Source organism: Erinaceus europaeus, chromosome 7 (genome assembly GCF_950295315.1).
Source record: "Erinaceus europaeus chromosome 7, mEriEur2.1, whole genome shotgun sequence".
Taxonomy (NCBI): domain Eukaryota; kingdom Metazoa; phylum Chordata; class Mammalia; order Eulipotyphla; family Erinaceidae; genus Erinaceus; species Erinaceus europaeus.
The window spans coordinates 70,977,793-70,991,421 of record NC_080168.1 but is presented as its reverse complement, the minus strand read 5'-3'; the positions used below and the strand labels follow the sequence as shown (position 1 = coordinate 70,991,421).

At 43.5% G+C, this 13,629-nt stretch overlaps 1 protein-coding gene and 1 long non-coding RNA gene across 7 annotated transcripts in view; one reads left to right on the top strand and one right to left on the bottom strand.

Annotated features, from left to right (window-relative positions):
* Positions 1-12,787, bottom strand: part of ZDHHC20 (zinc finger DHHC-type palmitoyltransferase 20) — a 78,378-nt gene extending 65,591 nt beyond the window's left edge. For 2 of the 5 annotated variants that reach the window (XM_060194720.1, XM_060194721.1), the window contains exon 1: positions 12,486-12,787. In XM_060194720.1, the coding sequence (XP_060050703.1) occupies positions 12,486-12,777 (292 nt within the window). In that variant the 5' untranslated portion in view covers positions 12,778-12,787. Of the gene's footprint in view, positions 1-11,889; positions 11,961-12,485 lie in introns of those variants that run through there. The other 3 variants (XM_060194718.1, XM_060194719.1, XM_060194722.1) reach the window with 2 other exon arrangements.
* Positions 12,788-13,046: 259 nt separating this feature from the next.
* The window catches only part of LOC132539449 (uncharacterized), a 50,760-nt gene continuing 50,177 nt past the window's right edge, over positions 13,047-13,629 (top strand). For both annotated transcript variants that reach the window (XR_009550737.1, XR_009550736.1), the window contains exon 1: positions 13,047-13,621. This is a non-coding gene — a long non-coding RNA (uncharacterized LOC132539449). The remainder of the gene's footprint in view (positions 13,622-13,629) is intronic.

The window sequence follows — 13,629 nt, the reverse complement described above, 5'->3', positions numbered from 1 at the left end:
ACAGAGTAGGAAGATGGATCAGAAAACACAACCCAACAATATGCTGTCTACAGGAAACCCACCTAACTCAACAAGACAAACACAGACTTAAAGTGAAAGGATGGAAAACTATCATATAAGCCAATGGCCCACAAAAAAAGGCAGGAACAGCTATTCTCATATCTGACATGATAGACTTTAAAATAGGTAAGATTAAAAAAGATAATAGGAATGGACACTACTTAATGCTCAGAGGATCAGTCAATCAAGAGGACTTAACAATTATTAACATCTATGCACCCAATGAGAAGCCATCTAAATACATCAAACTTCTACTGAAAGAGTTACAGCAATATATTAACAGCAACACAATCATAGTAGGGGACTTCAACACCCCACTCTCTCAACTTGACAGATCATCCAGGCAGAAAATCAATAAACACATAAGGGAGCTAAATGAAGAGATAGATAAACTAGAACTATTGGACATTTTCAGAGTCATTCATCCCAAGAAACTGGAATACACATTTTACTCAAATCCACATGGGTCATTCTCAAGGATAGACCACATGTTAGGCCACAAAGACAGCATCAGCAAATTAAAGAGCATTGAAATCATCCCAAGCATCTTCTCAGACCACAGTGGAATTAAACTAACACTTATTATCAACAAAAGATTAGTAACAGTCCCAAAATGTGGAAGCTCAACAGTACACTTCTTAACAACTTCTGGGTCAAAGAGGAAATCAAGGAAGAAATCAAAATGTTTTGAGAGTTCAATGAAAATGAAGACACAAGCTATCAAAATATTTGGGACACAGCTAAAGCAGTCCTAAGAGGGAAGTTCATAGCTATACAAGCACACATTAGGAAACAAGAAAAAACACAAATAAACAGCCTGATTGCACATCTTAAAGACCTAGAAGAAGAACAACAAAGGAACCCTAAAGCAACGAGAAGGTCAGAAATCACTAAAGTTAGGGCAGAAATAAATAACATTGAGAATAGGAAAACCATACAAAAGATCAACGAAAGTAAATGTTGGTTCTTCAAAAGAGTAAACAAAACCGACAAACCTTTAGCCAGACTCACAAAACAAAAAAGGGAGAAGACCCAAATAAATCGGATAGTAAATGAAAGAGGAGATACCACAACAGACACTGCAGAAATTCAACATTTCATGCGAGGCTTCTATGAACAACTATATGCCACCAAGCTAGAGAACCTGGAAGAGATGGACGATTTCCTAGATACCTATCAACTTCCAAAACTAAGTAAAGAGGAAGTGGATAACATGAACAGGCCCATCACAGCTAATGAAATTGAAACAGTTATCAAAAATCTTCCCAAAAATAAAAGTCCTGGACCAGATGGTTTTAAAAATGAATTCTACAAAACCTTCAAAGAAGAAATAATACCTCTACTTTTAAAAATCTTCCAAAAGATTGAAGACACTAGAATACTCCTTGCCAGCTTCTATGAAGCCAACATCACCCTGATACCAAAAGCAGACAGGGACACAACCAAAAAAGAAAACTAGAGACCAATATCTCTGATGAACATAGATGTAAAAATATTAAACAAAATTCTAGCCAACCGGATACAGCAGTATATAAAAATGATTGTTCATCATGACCAAGTGGGGTTTATCCCAGGCATGCAAGGTTGGTTTAATATACATATATCAATCAAGGTGATCCACCACATCAACAAAAGCAAGACCAAAAACCACATGGTCATATCAATAGATGCAGAGAAAGCCTTTCACAAAATACAACATCCCTTTATGATCAAAACACTACAAAAAATGGGAATAGATGGAAAATTCCTGAAGATAGTGGAGTCTATATATAGTAAACCTACAGCCAACATCATACTCAATGGTGAAAAACTGGAAGCATTTCCCCTCAGATCAGGTACTAGACAGGGCTGCCCACTATCACCATTACTATTCAACACAGTGTTAGAAGTTCTTGCCACAGCAATCAGGCAGGAGCAAGGAATTAAAGGCTTACAGATTGGAAGAGAAGACGTCAAACTCTCCTTATTTGCAGATGACATGATAGTATACATGGAAAAACCTAAGGAATCCAGCAAGAAGCTTTTGGAAGTCATCAGGCAATACAGTAACGTGTCAGGCTATAAAATTAACATTCAAAAGTCAGTGGCATTCCTCTATGCAAACACTAAGTTAGAAGAAATTGAAATCCAGAAATCAATTCCTTTTACTATAGCAACAAAAACAATAAAATATCTAGGAGTAAATCTAACCAAGGAAGTGAAAGACTTGTATACTGAAAATTATGAGTCACTACTCAAAGAAATTGAAAAAGACACAAAGAAGTGGAAAAATATTCCATGTTCATGGGTTGGAAGAATTAACATCATCAAAATGAATATATTACCCAGAGCCATCTACAAATTTAATGCTATCCCCATCAAGATCCCAAGCACATTTTTTAGGAGAATAGAAAAAATGCTACAAATGTTTATCTGGAACCAGAAAAGACCTAGAATTGCCAAAACAATCTTGAAAAAAAAGAACAGAACCGGAGGCATCACACTCCCAGATCTCAAACTATATTATAGGGCCACTGTCATCAAAACTGCTTGGTACTGGAACATGAACAGACACACTTACCAGTGGAATAGAACTGAGAGCCCAGAAATGAGCCCCCACACCTATGGACATCTAATCTTTGACAAAGGGGCTCAGACTATTAAATGGGGAAACCAGAGTCTCTTCAACAAATGGTGTTGGAAACAATGGGTTGAAACATGCAGAAGAATGAACCTGAATCACTGTATTTCACCAAATACAAAAGTAAATTCCAAGTGGATCAAGGACTTGGATGTTAGACCAGAAACTATCAGATACTTAGAGGAAAATATTGGCAGAACTCTTTTCCGCATAAATTTTAAAGACATTTTCAATTAAACGAATCCAATTACAAAGAAGACTAAAGCAAGTATAAACCTATGGGACTATATCAAATTAAAAAGCTTCTTCACAGCAAAAGAAACCACTATCCAAACCAAGAGACCCCTCACAGAATGGGAGAAGATCTTTACATGCCATACATCAGACAAGAGTTTAATAACCAACATATATAAAGAGATTGCCAGACTCAACAAGACAACAAATAACCCCATCCAAAAATGGGGGGAGGACATGGACAGAATATTCACCACAGAAGAGATCCAAAAGGCTGAGAAACACATGAAAAAATGCTCCAAGTCTCTGATTGTCAGAGAAATGCAAATAAAGACAACAATGAGATATCACTTCACTCCTGTGAGAATGTCATACATCAGAAAAGGTAACAGCAGCAAATGCTGGAGAGGGTGTGGGGTCAAAGGAACCCTCCTGCACTGCTGGTGGGAATGTCAACTGGTCCAACCTCTGTGGAGAACAGTCTGGAGAACTCTCAGAAGGCTAGAAATGGACCTACCCTATGACCCTGCAATTCCCCTCCTGGGGATATATCCTAAGGAACCCAACACATCCATCCAGAAAGATCTGTGTACACATATGTTCTTGGCAGCACAATTTGTAATAGCCAAAACCTGGAAGCAACCCAGGTGTCCAACAACAGATGAGTGGCTGAGCAAGTTGTGGTATATCTACACAATGGAATACTACTCAGCTGTAAAAAATGGTGACTTCACCGTTTTCAGCTGATCTTGGATGGACCTTGAAAAAATCATGTTGAGTGAAATAAGTCAGAAACAGAAGGATGAATATGGGATGATCTCACTCTCAGGCAGAAGTTGAAAAACAAGATCAGAAAAGAAAACACAAGTAGAACCTGAAATGGAATTGGCGTATTGCACCAAAGTAAAAGACTCTGGGGTGTGGGTGGGTGGGTGGGGAGAATACAGGTCCATGAAGGATGATAAATGACATAGTGGGGGTTGTATTGTTAAATGGGAAACTGGGGAATGTTATGCATGTACAAACTATTGTATTTACTGCTGAATATAAAACATTAATTCCCCAATAAAGAAATAAATTTTTTTTAAAAAAGCAAGCAAACAAACAAACAGAAAGAGAGGAGTCTGGGTGGAGAAAAGGTGAAAATTCTGTGTATTCTCTTTCAAATGTCTGAAATTACTTTCAGCTATGAAAAGTATGAAAAGAGAAAGATTAGGGCAATAAAAGAGAATAAATAAATAAATATTAAAAAGAGAGAGAGAAAGAGAAAGATTGCATCCATTTGTATGTACTTAGTCTTGGAATACAGTTTGAGGAATGAACTCAATTTTCTCTCTCTCCAAATAACTAGTCCCATCATTCCTCTGTATTTTGAGATGCTACTTTGATCACATTCTAAATTGCAGCAATTACACTCTACTTCTGGGGAGTCTATTCTGTTCTGCTCGGCAATACATCTGTCCATACACCATACCACAAAACTGTTCATTATTTTTAGAGTAGTTTTAGGTTCACAGCAAAAACTGAAAAATTCTCATAAATATCACCCTGTCCTCACATTTTTTAAAAGAAAGTTTAAAAAAATATATAACAACAATAATATGTAACAATAATATAACAACAACAATAATTACCACAACAATGACAGAACAATGTGGGCAACAAAAGGGGAAAAAATAGCCTCTAGGAGCAGTGGATTCACACCAAGCCCCAGCAATAACCCCAGAAAGAACCAGAGCATCACTCTGGCACATGCAATGCCAGGGATTGAATTTAGAACTTCCTACTTGCAAGTCCAACAGAGTGTGCGTGTGTGTGTGTGTGTGTGTGTGTGTGTGTGTGTGTGTAAATTAACTAGACAGAGAGAGAAAGAATAAGAGTTTCACTCTGAAACATGTGACTCTGTCCTCAGTCCAATTTGCCTTCCTTATCCCTCCCTCTCTTTCTCAGGGGTTTCCTGATTGTTGTTTATTGTTCCATATGTATGGCCTTTAGAGTCAACTTTTAAAACTGGGAATCATTTATTCACACATTTGTTTGGAGAGAACGGGGTGGTATGTCTACTGCCTTATTTCTAGAATCTAAAGAGGTCCTATGTAGTATGGACTACTTAAGAAAGAGACACAAATCACTCTGTGAAGCAATCAGCTCTAAAGGACACAAGGCAAGAGATGAAAGAGATGTTCAGAAATTTGTTTGGTTTTGTATGTCAACTCTCTTTTCAGCCACCAAGTTCCAGATGCTAGCATGATGCTAACCAGACTTCCCTGGACAGTCAGCTCCACCAATATGTCCTGGAGCTCTGCTTCCCCAGAGCCCTGCCTCACTAGGGAAAGAGAGAGGCAGGCCGGGAGTATGGATCAACCTGTCAATGCCCATGTTCAGCGGGGAAGCAATTACAGAAGCCAGACCTTCCACTTTCTGCATCCCACAATGGGGTCCATACTCCCAGAGGGTTAAAGAATAGTAAAGCTATCAGGGGAGGAGATGGGATATGGAGATCTGGTGGTGGGAATTGTGTGGAGTTGTACCCCTCTTATCCTATGGTTTTGTCAATGTTTCCTTTTTATAAATAAAGAGAGAGAGAGAGAGAGAGAGAGAGAGATGAAAGAGAAAGAGGAATCACTTGTTTTACACAATGCAGCAGGGACAGCTGCCCTGAGGAACATTCAAAGAGAACTCTAGATGAATCACACCTGCTAAAGGAGTTATGCAAGCTCAGGCCATGTGGAAATCTAAGAGATCTGGCAGAAGGGGTAGGAAGAACAAAGTTCCCTCAGGTGGGAACTACACCTGAAATGGAATGCAGGCATGTCTGGCTCAAGCAGAAGGGTCCAAGGTGCAGAAAAGGGCCTGGGGCCTTACAGACTGGGAAAGAATCTTCAATTTCATCCCAGGCCAGGAGCAGATCACTGATGGGTACTGAGCACAGGGGTAGTAATCTTGACTTGGGTTTGACAGGATTTGCTCTGGCTTTGAGGGGATGAGAGAATATACTCTTGGGAGAATCTGAAAATCCTATTAGAAAGCTACTGTCTATGGGTATGTGATTGTCACAGTTGTGTCTCCTTGCTCTTTGAATACTTAGAAAAAAGCATACCAGTCATTCTCAAGAATAGTAGAATCATAAAGCACCTGGAAAAAAAAAAAATCAGTCTCCAGCACCATCATAAGCCAGAGCTGAGCAGTACTCTGGAGAAAAAAAATAAAAAAGAGTGGTCCGGGAGGTGGCGCAGTGGATAAAGCATTAGACTTTCAAGCATGAGGTCCTGAGTTCAATCCCAGGCAGCACATGTACCAGGGTGATCCTGGTTCTTTCTTTCTCCTATGTTTCTCAGTAATAAATAAGTAAAATTTTTTTTTTAAAAGAAAATAATTTTTTTTATATGCCTCCATGGTTATCGCTGGGGCTCGGTGCCTACAACATGATCCTCTGCTCCTGGAGGCCACTTTTTCCACTTTTGTTCCCCTTGTTGTTATTATTGTTATTGTTGCTGTATAGAATGGAGAGAAATGGAGAGAGCAGGGAGGACAGAGAAAGGAGAGAAAGATAGACACCTGCAGACCTGCTTCACCGCTTATGAAGCAACTCCCCTGCAGGTGGGGAGCCAGGGGCTTGCACTGGTCCTTGCACTTCATGCCACATTTGCTTAACCCACTGCACTACCGCCCGACCCCAAGAAACAAATTTCATAATGATAGTCAACTCATCAAGAAAACAACAATACTAAACATTTTGGGGTCAGGTGGTGGCTCTTCTGGTTAAGCACACATATTACAGCGTGCAAGCACCCAGGTTCAAGCCCCTGGTCCCCACCTGCATGGAGAAAGCTTCATGAGTGGTGAAGCAGGGCTGCAGGTGTCTCACTGTTTCTCTCCTGCTTCCCTCTCAATTTCTGTCTCTATACAGTAAATAAATAAAAATATTTTTTAAAAAAATACTAAACATTTTATATAACAAGAGAGTTTCAAAATACATGAGACAAAAGCTGATAAAAGTACGAGGCGAAAAAGACAAGTCCACAGTTATAGTCATACACCTCTTTCATTACACAGCAGACTAGAAATACGCAAGAATACAGACTGAAAGAACACGACCAGCCAGCTGCCTGAACAGACACTATGGAGCATTATGACATAATAGAATATTCTACCCAACCCACATTGTTCAAGAGGGAACACACTTTTCCTTCAAGGGACATGAAACACTTCCAAGACAGATCACAATCGGGGTCATAAAACAAGCCTGAATACATTTTAAAGGACTTCAGTCAAACAAGGTGCGTCCTCTGATCATATGGAATCAACTCTGAAGTCAATCACAACAATAAAAAATCAGGAATAACCCTCCAAATAACTGTAAGCTAAATAGTTTACCTCTAAAGTAAGCCTGGAACCACAGATGAAACAAACTAGGTGGTGCATCTTTAGTTATTAAATAGAGGCAGCCAGAAATCAAGAGGAAGCGGGAGATAGAGAGGAGAGAGTCAGAGAAACACCTGCAGGCTTCACCACTCATGAAGCTTTCCTCCTGCAGGTGGGCTCTAGGGGCTCAAACCCCAGGTCCTTATGCACTGTAACATATGCACTCAATTGGGTGCGCCACCTAGTTGGTTTGCTTGCTTCATCTGTGTGCCTCTGGGCTTACTTTAGAGGTAGACTATTTGGCTTGAATGAGAATACAGCGTAGCAAAATTGATGGAATATAAATAGTACTTAGCACAGAATTATATCACTGGACATCTAAGGTCTCAAATCATGATTTCAGTTTTCACATTAAGTAGGAAAAGAAAAAAATTAAGCCTAAAGGAAAAGAAGAAATAATTATTATCATACAAGAAACCAATAATACAGGCCACAGGAACCAAAAAAATGAACCCAAAAGCTGGTTCTTTTGAAATCAATAAAATACTCTGGAATCAACTGTGTCCTGACAGTGTGCTTCATGCTGATGCTTAAACTGTTCATTTTTGGGAGATGGAGACTAGTTCACCAGGCAGGGGACCAGCCCATAATGGCCCAGGTTTGAGTGCCAGCACAAGAGAATGCCACAGTACCAGGGAAAGCTCTGCTGCTGTGATACCTTTGGAATGAAAAGGAAGTCTAGGAACAATAAAACTGTACATGTGTGGTGTGTTGGCTTATGCAAGAGGTGGGAAGGGAGGAAGCAAGCCATTCTGTCTCAAAGACATGAACACATTATGAAGGAGAAATTAGGAGATACATGGACCCACGGTACAGTACTACTCTATGTATTTCTCTTAAAAAGAAAAGGTTTTCATATCGCACTAAAGTAAAAGACTCTGGGGTGCGTGGGTGGGGAGAATACAGGTCCATGAAGGATGTAGTGGGGGTTGTATTGTTATATGGGAAACTGGGGAATGTTATGCATGTACACACTATTGTATTTACTGTTGAATGTAAAACATTAATTCCCCAATAAAGAAATAAAATGTTTTTATTCTTGGACATACATCACACTTCCAAGCAATAGTTTTCACAGATGGAAAATAAAGAAACTGGAACTCTAAAATTTCCTTGAATTCCAAGATCCTCTACAAACCAAATAACATATCTTGCTAATGCAGTTTCTAATGGCTTTACAAAGGAGGTTATGGACAAAACATTTACCCTCTTACTGACCTCAGGCTCACTAAAATTTTAAGAGTGGAGGAGTCGGGCGGTAGCACAGCGGGTTATGTGCACATGGTACAAAGCACAAGGACCAGCATAAGGATCCCCGGTTCGGGCCGCCAGCTCCCCACCTGCAAGGGAGTTGCTTGACAGGCGGTGAAGCAGATCTGCAGGTGTCTTGTCTTTCTCTCCCCCTCTCTATCTTCCTCTGTCCTATCCAACAACAACAATGGCAGCAATAAAACAATAATAATAACTACAACAATGATAAAACAACCAGAGCAACAAAAGGGGGAAAAAATAGCCTCCAGGAGCAGTGGATTCATGGTGCAGGCACCGAGCCCCAGCAATAACCCTGGAGGCAAAAAAAAGAAAAAAAAAATTAAAGAGTGGAAAAAATGAAGGGCATATTCCAACACCACTCAACATTGTCCTCCTCATTTATAGACATACCCATGCTCAGAGATAGAGGATTAAAGGAGAGAATGAATGATATGTCTCTTCCACTCAATCTAGCGGTACACGGTACTTCTCAATTCATATGCATTGCTATTTTGTTTGATTTTACCTTTTGATAATTGACTAAAAAAAAAAAAACCTATTAATTGGGGGTTGGGCGGTAGCAGCGGTAGCACAGCGGGCTAAGCACACGTGGCGCAAAGCCCAAGGACCAGCATATGGCTCCTGGTTTGAGCCCCCAGCTCCTCACCTGCACGGTGAAGCAAGCCAGAGCTGATAAGTGCTATGGTTAAAATAATAATAATAAAATAACAAATGACTTTCTTAAAGGTGGTCAAGTTCATTGGAAAGCCTACCCTCCAGTCTTCTGAAGTGCATGCAGAACTAGGTTTTTGCCAAGTACTTACTCGAGAGCAGTACAAACCCAGTTATAGTTAAGGCACTTTGTTTCATTCTGTTCCTCTTTTTTTTTTTTTTAACTTTATTTTACTTGCCATATCAGAGAGAAATTGGGGGTGGGGGCACAGGGGAAAAGAGAGAGAGAAAGAAGAAGAGAGGGAGAAAAAGAGAGAGAGAGAGACATGTTACACTGCTTGTGAAGCTTTCCCCCTGCTGGTGGGGACCACGGGCTCAAACCTAGGTCCTTGTGCACGGTAATGCGTGCACTTTACCTAGAGCACCACCACCCAGCCCCCATTTTGTTACTTTAAGTGAAGTGGGTGGGCAAGGCCTTTTTAAAAATTCATACAGATTTTTTTAAGGGTATGTAATGATGACAGCTTTCAAAAAAACATGGATTTGGTCTAGAAACTGGGATAGAAGGGACTGCTTTCACATCTTGGACAGAGCTTGAAGGAATAATGTTAAGTGAGATAAGTCAGAAAGAGAAGGATGAATATGGGATGATCTCACTCTTAAACAGAAGTTGAAAAATACTGGCAGGATGCCAACCTTCCTGCCCTGGCCAGATGACCTGACTAATGTATTCTGGAATCCCACCTCCCCAGAGCTCTGCCCCACTAGGGAAAGGAAGAGACAGGGTGGGGTACAGATCGACCTGTCAATAACCATGTCTATCAGAGAAGCAATTACAGAAGCCAGACCTCCCCTTTTGTGCTCCATAGAGATCTTCAGATCATACTCCCAGAGGGATGAAGAATAAGGAAGCTTCCAAAGAAGAGGATGGGATATGGCATGCTGGTGGTGAAATTCTGTGAATTGTACCCCTCTTAACCCACAATCTTGTCTATCAGTATCAAATCACTAATAATAAAAAGAGAGAGAGAGAGAGAGAGAGAGAGAGAGAAACTGAAGGGCCAGGTGGTGGTGCACTTGTTTGAGGGTACATGTTACATTGCACATCAACACTGGTTTGAACCCTCAGTCCCCACCTGCAGAGGGAAAGCTTCATGAGTGGTGAAGCAGTGTTGCAGGTGTCTCTCTCCCTCTCTATCTCTCCCTCCCCTCTCAATTTCTGGCTGTCTCTACCCAATAAATAAAGATAATTTAAAAAATTTTTTAAAAAGAGAGAAGCTGGGGAGTCGGGCGGTAGCGTAGCGGGTTAAGCACAGGTGGCACAAAACACAAGAGCATGCATAAGGATCCTGGTTCGAGTCCTCAGCTCCCCACCTGCAAGGGGTTCGCTTCACAGGTGGTGAAGCAGGTCTGCAGGTGTCTGTCTTTCTCTTCCTCTCTCTGTCTTCCCCTCCTCTCTCCATTTCTCTCTGCCCTATCCAAGGACATCAATAACAACAATAATAACTACAACAATAATAAAACAAGGGCAACAAAAGGAAATAAATAAAAATTTTTTATAAAAAGAGAAGCTGAAAAATTAAGAAAACACAAAATAGAACTTGGACTGGGTTTGGTGTATTGCACTGAAGTAAAAGACTCTGGGATGAGGGGAGGAGGGTTCAGGTCCTGGAACATGATGGCAGAGGACCTAGAGGAGGTTGAATTGTTATGTGGAAAACTGAGAAATGTTAACATGTATAAACTCTGTATTTTACTGCTGACTGTAAACTATTAATCCTCCCAATAAAGAAATAAAGAAAAAAAGGGGACTGCCATTTGATCTTCAGGTTTCAATGGGAGTTAACAGAAGCCAAGGACAATGGACACGACAGACAACCTGGAGATGTTACAGTCTAATAAAGCTGCATAACTCAAGCATATGAGTCATTAACCTAAGACGGTATTCAAAAAGTTTCACATAGTAGTAACACCCAATGCTTTATTATTATTATCATCATTATTTTTCTACCAGACCACTGCACAGCTCTGGTTTATGGTGGTGGGGGGATTGAACCTGGGACTTTAGAGTCTCAGGCACGAGAGTCTCTTTGCATAACATTATGCTATCTATCCCTGCCCAAAACACCCAATGTTGTGACTAACAATTTCCTTTTTTTGTTGGGGCTCCATGCCTGCCAAGACAAATCCACCACTCCCTGTAGCCATTTCCTATCCTCCCACCCCTGTTTTATTTGACAGAACAGAGAGAAATTGAGGGGGCGATAGGAAGAGAGAAAGACACCTGCACACCTGCTTCACCATTCATGAAGTGTCCCCCCATGCAGGTGGGGAGTGGGGCTCGAACAGGAATCCTTGGACATGATAATGTGTTCACTCAATCGGTATGCCACTGCCCAGCCTTTTTTCCTTTTTCTTTCTTTTCTTTTTTTCTTTTTCTTTTCTTTTTTTTTTTTAAGATTTATCTGTTTACTAGTGAGAGAACCAGAGCATCACTCTGGCAATCCCTGAAATGCCAGGGATCAAACTGAGGACCTCATGTTTGAGAGTGCAGCACTTTATCCACTGAGCCACCTCCGGATCACCAATTTCCTTCAATCTTAATGACAATCTATGCAAACCAGCACCTGAAATTCTCTTAGTGTCCTGAACGCAATATTAGTCCTTCCTTCCGGGGGCTCAGATGAGGAACCGGGTGCTAGAGATTAATGAGAAAAGTAAACTGAGATCTCAGAGCTGACAATGACAGAAAATTAAGTTTCCACAGTTCTCTCCTAAGGCTCCAAATTCAACATAAACTTAAGAGTAACTAGCCAGAAACGCATATGTAGTTTCACCCCTTGTCTTACAATATTTCATGTTACTGGATTCAGATCTGAAACGACAAAATGGGTCAGGTATCACCAAAATTCAGAAGCAGGTGTCCATGCCTCCTCTCTAGTGACATGCCTCCAGCGGGACACAAGGAAAAGTCCACCTATCGCCATCCAATAGGAAGAGACCACCTGCCTGGTGTCAGCGGGCAGAAAAAGACCAGCCCAACTAGGACACCTGCCTGTCCCCGCGCGTACAGCAGGCGGCCACCTGCCCGCCCCCCCCCCCACCGCAGGCGCCCCCCGTGGCGCCCCCCCCCCCGCCCGGAGGACAAAGCGAGGCTCTGCCAGGATGGGGGCGGAACAGGCCGGGAGCCCCGCGCCCCGCCCGCCGCCGCCGCGGTACTCACGCACGCACAGCTTCACCACGTACGCGTAGTAGGACCAGACAACCACGAAGGCGATGAAGAGCACCGGCACCCAGCCCACGACGCGCTGGCAGCCGCGCCAGAACGTCCACGGCGCCATGTTCGGCCCGCGGCTCTCGGCACCCGTGGGGCCTGGGGCGCGACGAGGCCCCGGAGGCGGCGACGAGCGGGCGGCGGGTGGCTCCTCGGCCCTGCGCTCCGCCTCCCTGGCGCGGCCCCCGGGAGGGACCGCCCAAGGCTCCTGGAAGTCCCAGGCCAACCCCGCGCCCCGCATCCCCGCGGCCCCGCCCCGTCGCGCCACCGGGGGCGGAGCCAGCGCGTCGGGGCGGGGCCTTGCTGTGAAAGGGCGTCGTAGGGGGCGGGGCCTACATTTGGGAGCGGGGCCCGTGCTACGAAGGCATTCCGGAGGGGGCGGGGCCTTCGCGTTAGAGCTTCCGCATCCACAGGGGCGTGCCTTGCGCTCTATCGGGGCGGGGCTTCGCGTCAGCAGGGGCGGGGTTGCGTCAGGGGCTGCGCCAGCGCATTGGGGTTCACACCGGCGCAGACACTTCCCGGGATGGCTGATAACCGCCGGTGCTTGACTTGTGAGCTGAGTGAGGCCTCAGGAACCGGGGGCCGTGGAAAGACTTGCATCTCCGTGTGCCCCCGCGAGGGGCTCTACGTACAAACCTGTCCTCCAGAGGCCTCTGGGCGTTGCCTGGGGCCGCCCCTCTCTCTCTGGGAGCAGGACCTCGCCCCAGGGTGGATCAAGATCCCCGCCGCCGGGCTAGAGTTCTGCTCGACAGACTCCAGGATACGCGCTGCCCGGGACCAACCAGGACCTCATGCTTGCGAGCCTTGCCTCACCACCTTCCCAGCCAGCTCCCAGTGCTTGTGTTAGTATGACAGGGAATTGAGTCCCCCTGCTCAGCTCTGGTGGTTGACAGTGCCGGGGCTCGAACCTGGGAGCTGGGGCCCGGTCTTGCAGGACCTGTGCTCCGCCGCTGAGCTGTCTCCCCAGCCCTTCCCTCAGGCATCTCGCTGCACCTGCCTGATTGTTTCCTGGGAACCCCTGCCGGAGAGGAGACTCACTGTCAGCAGGTTCCATTGGTAACCCAAACTTCAGCTTGAAAGAGAAGGTGAACAG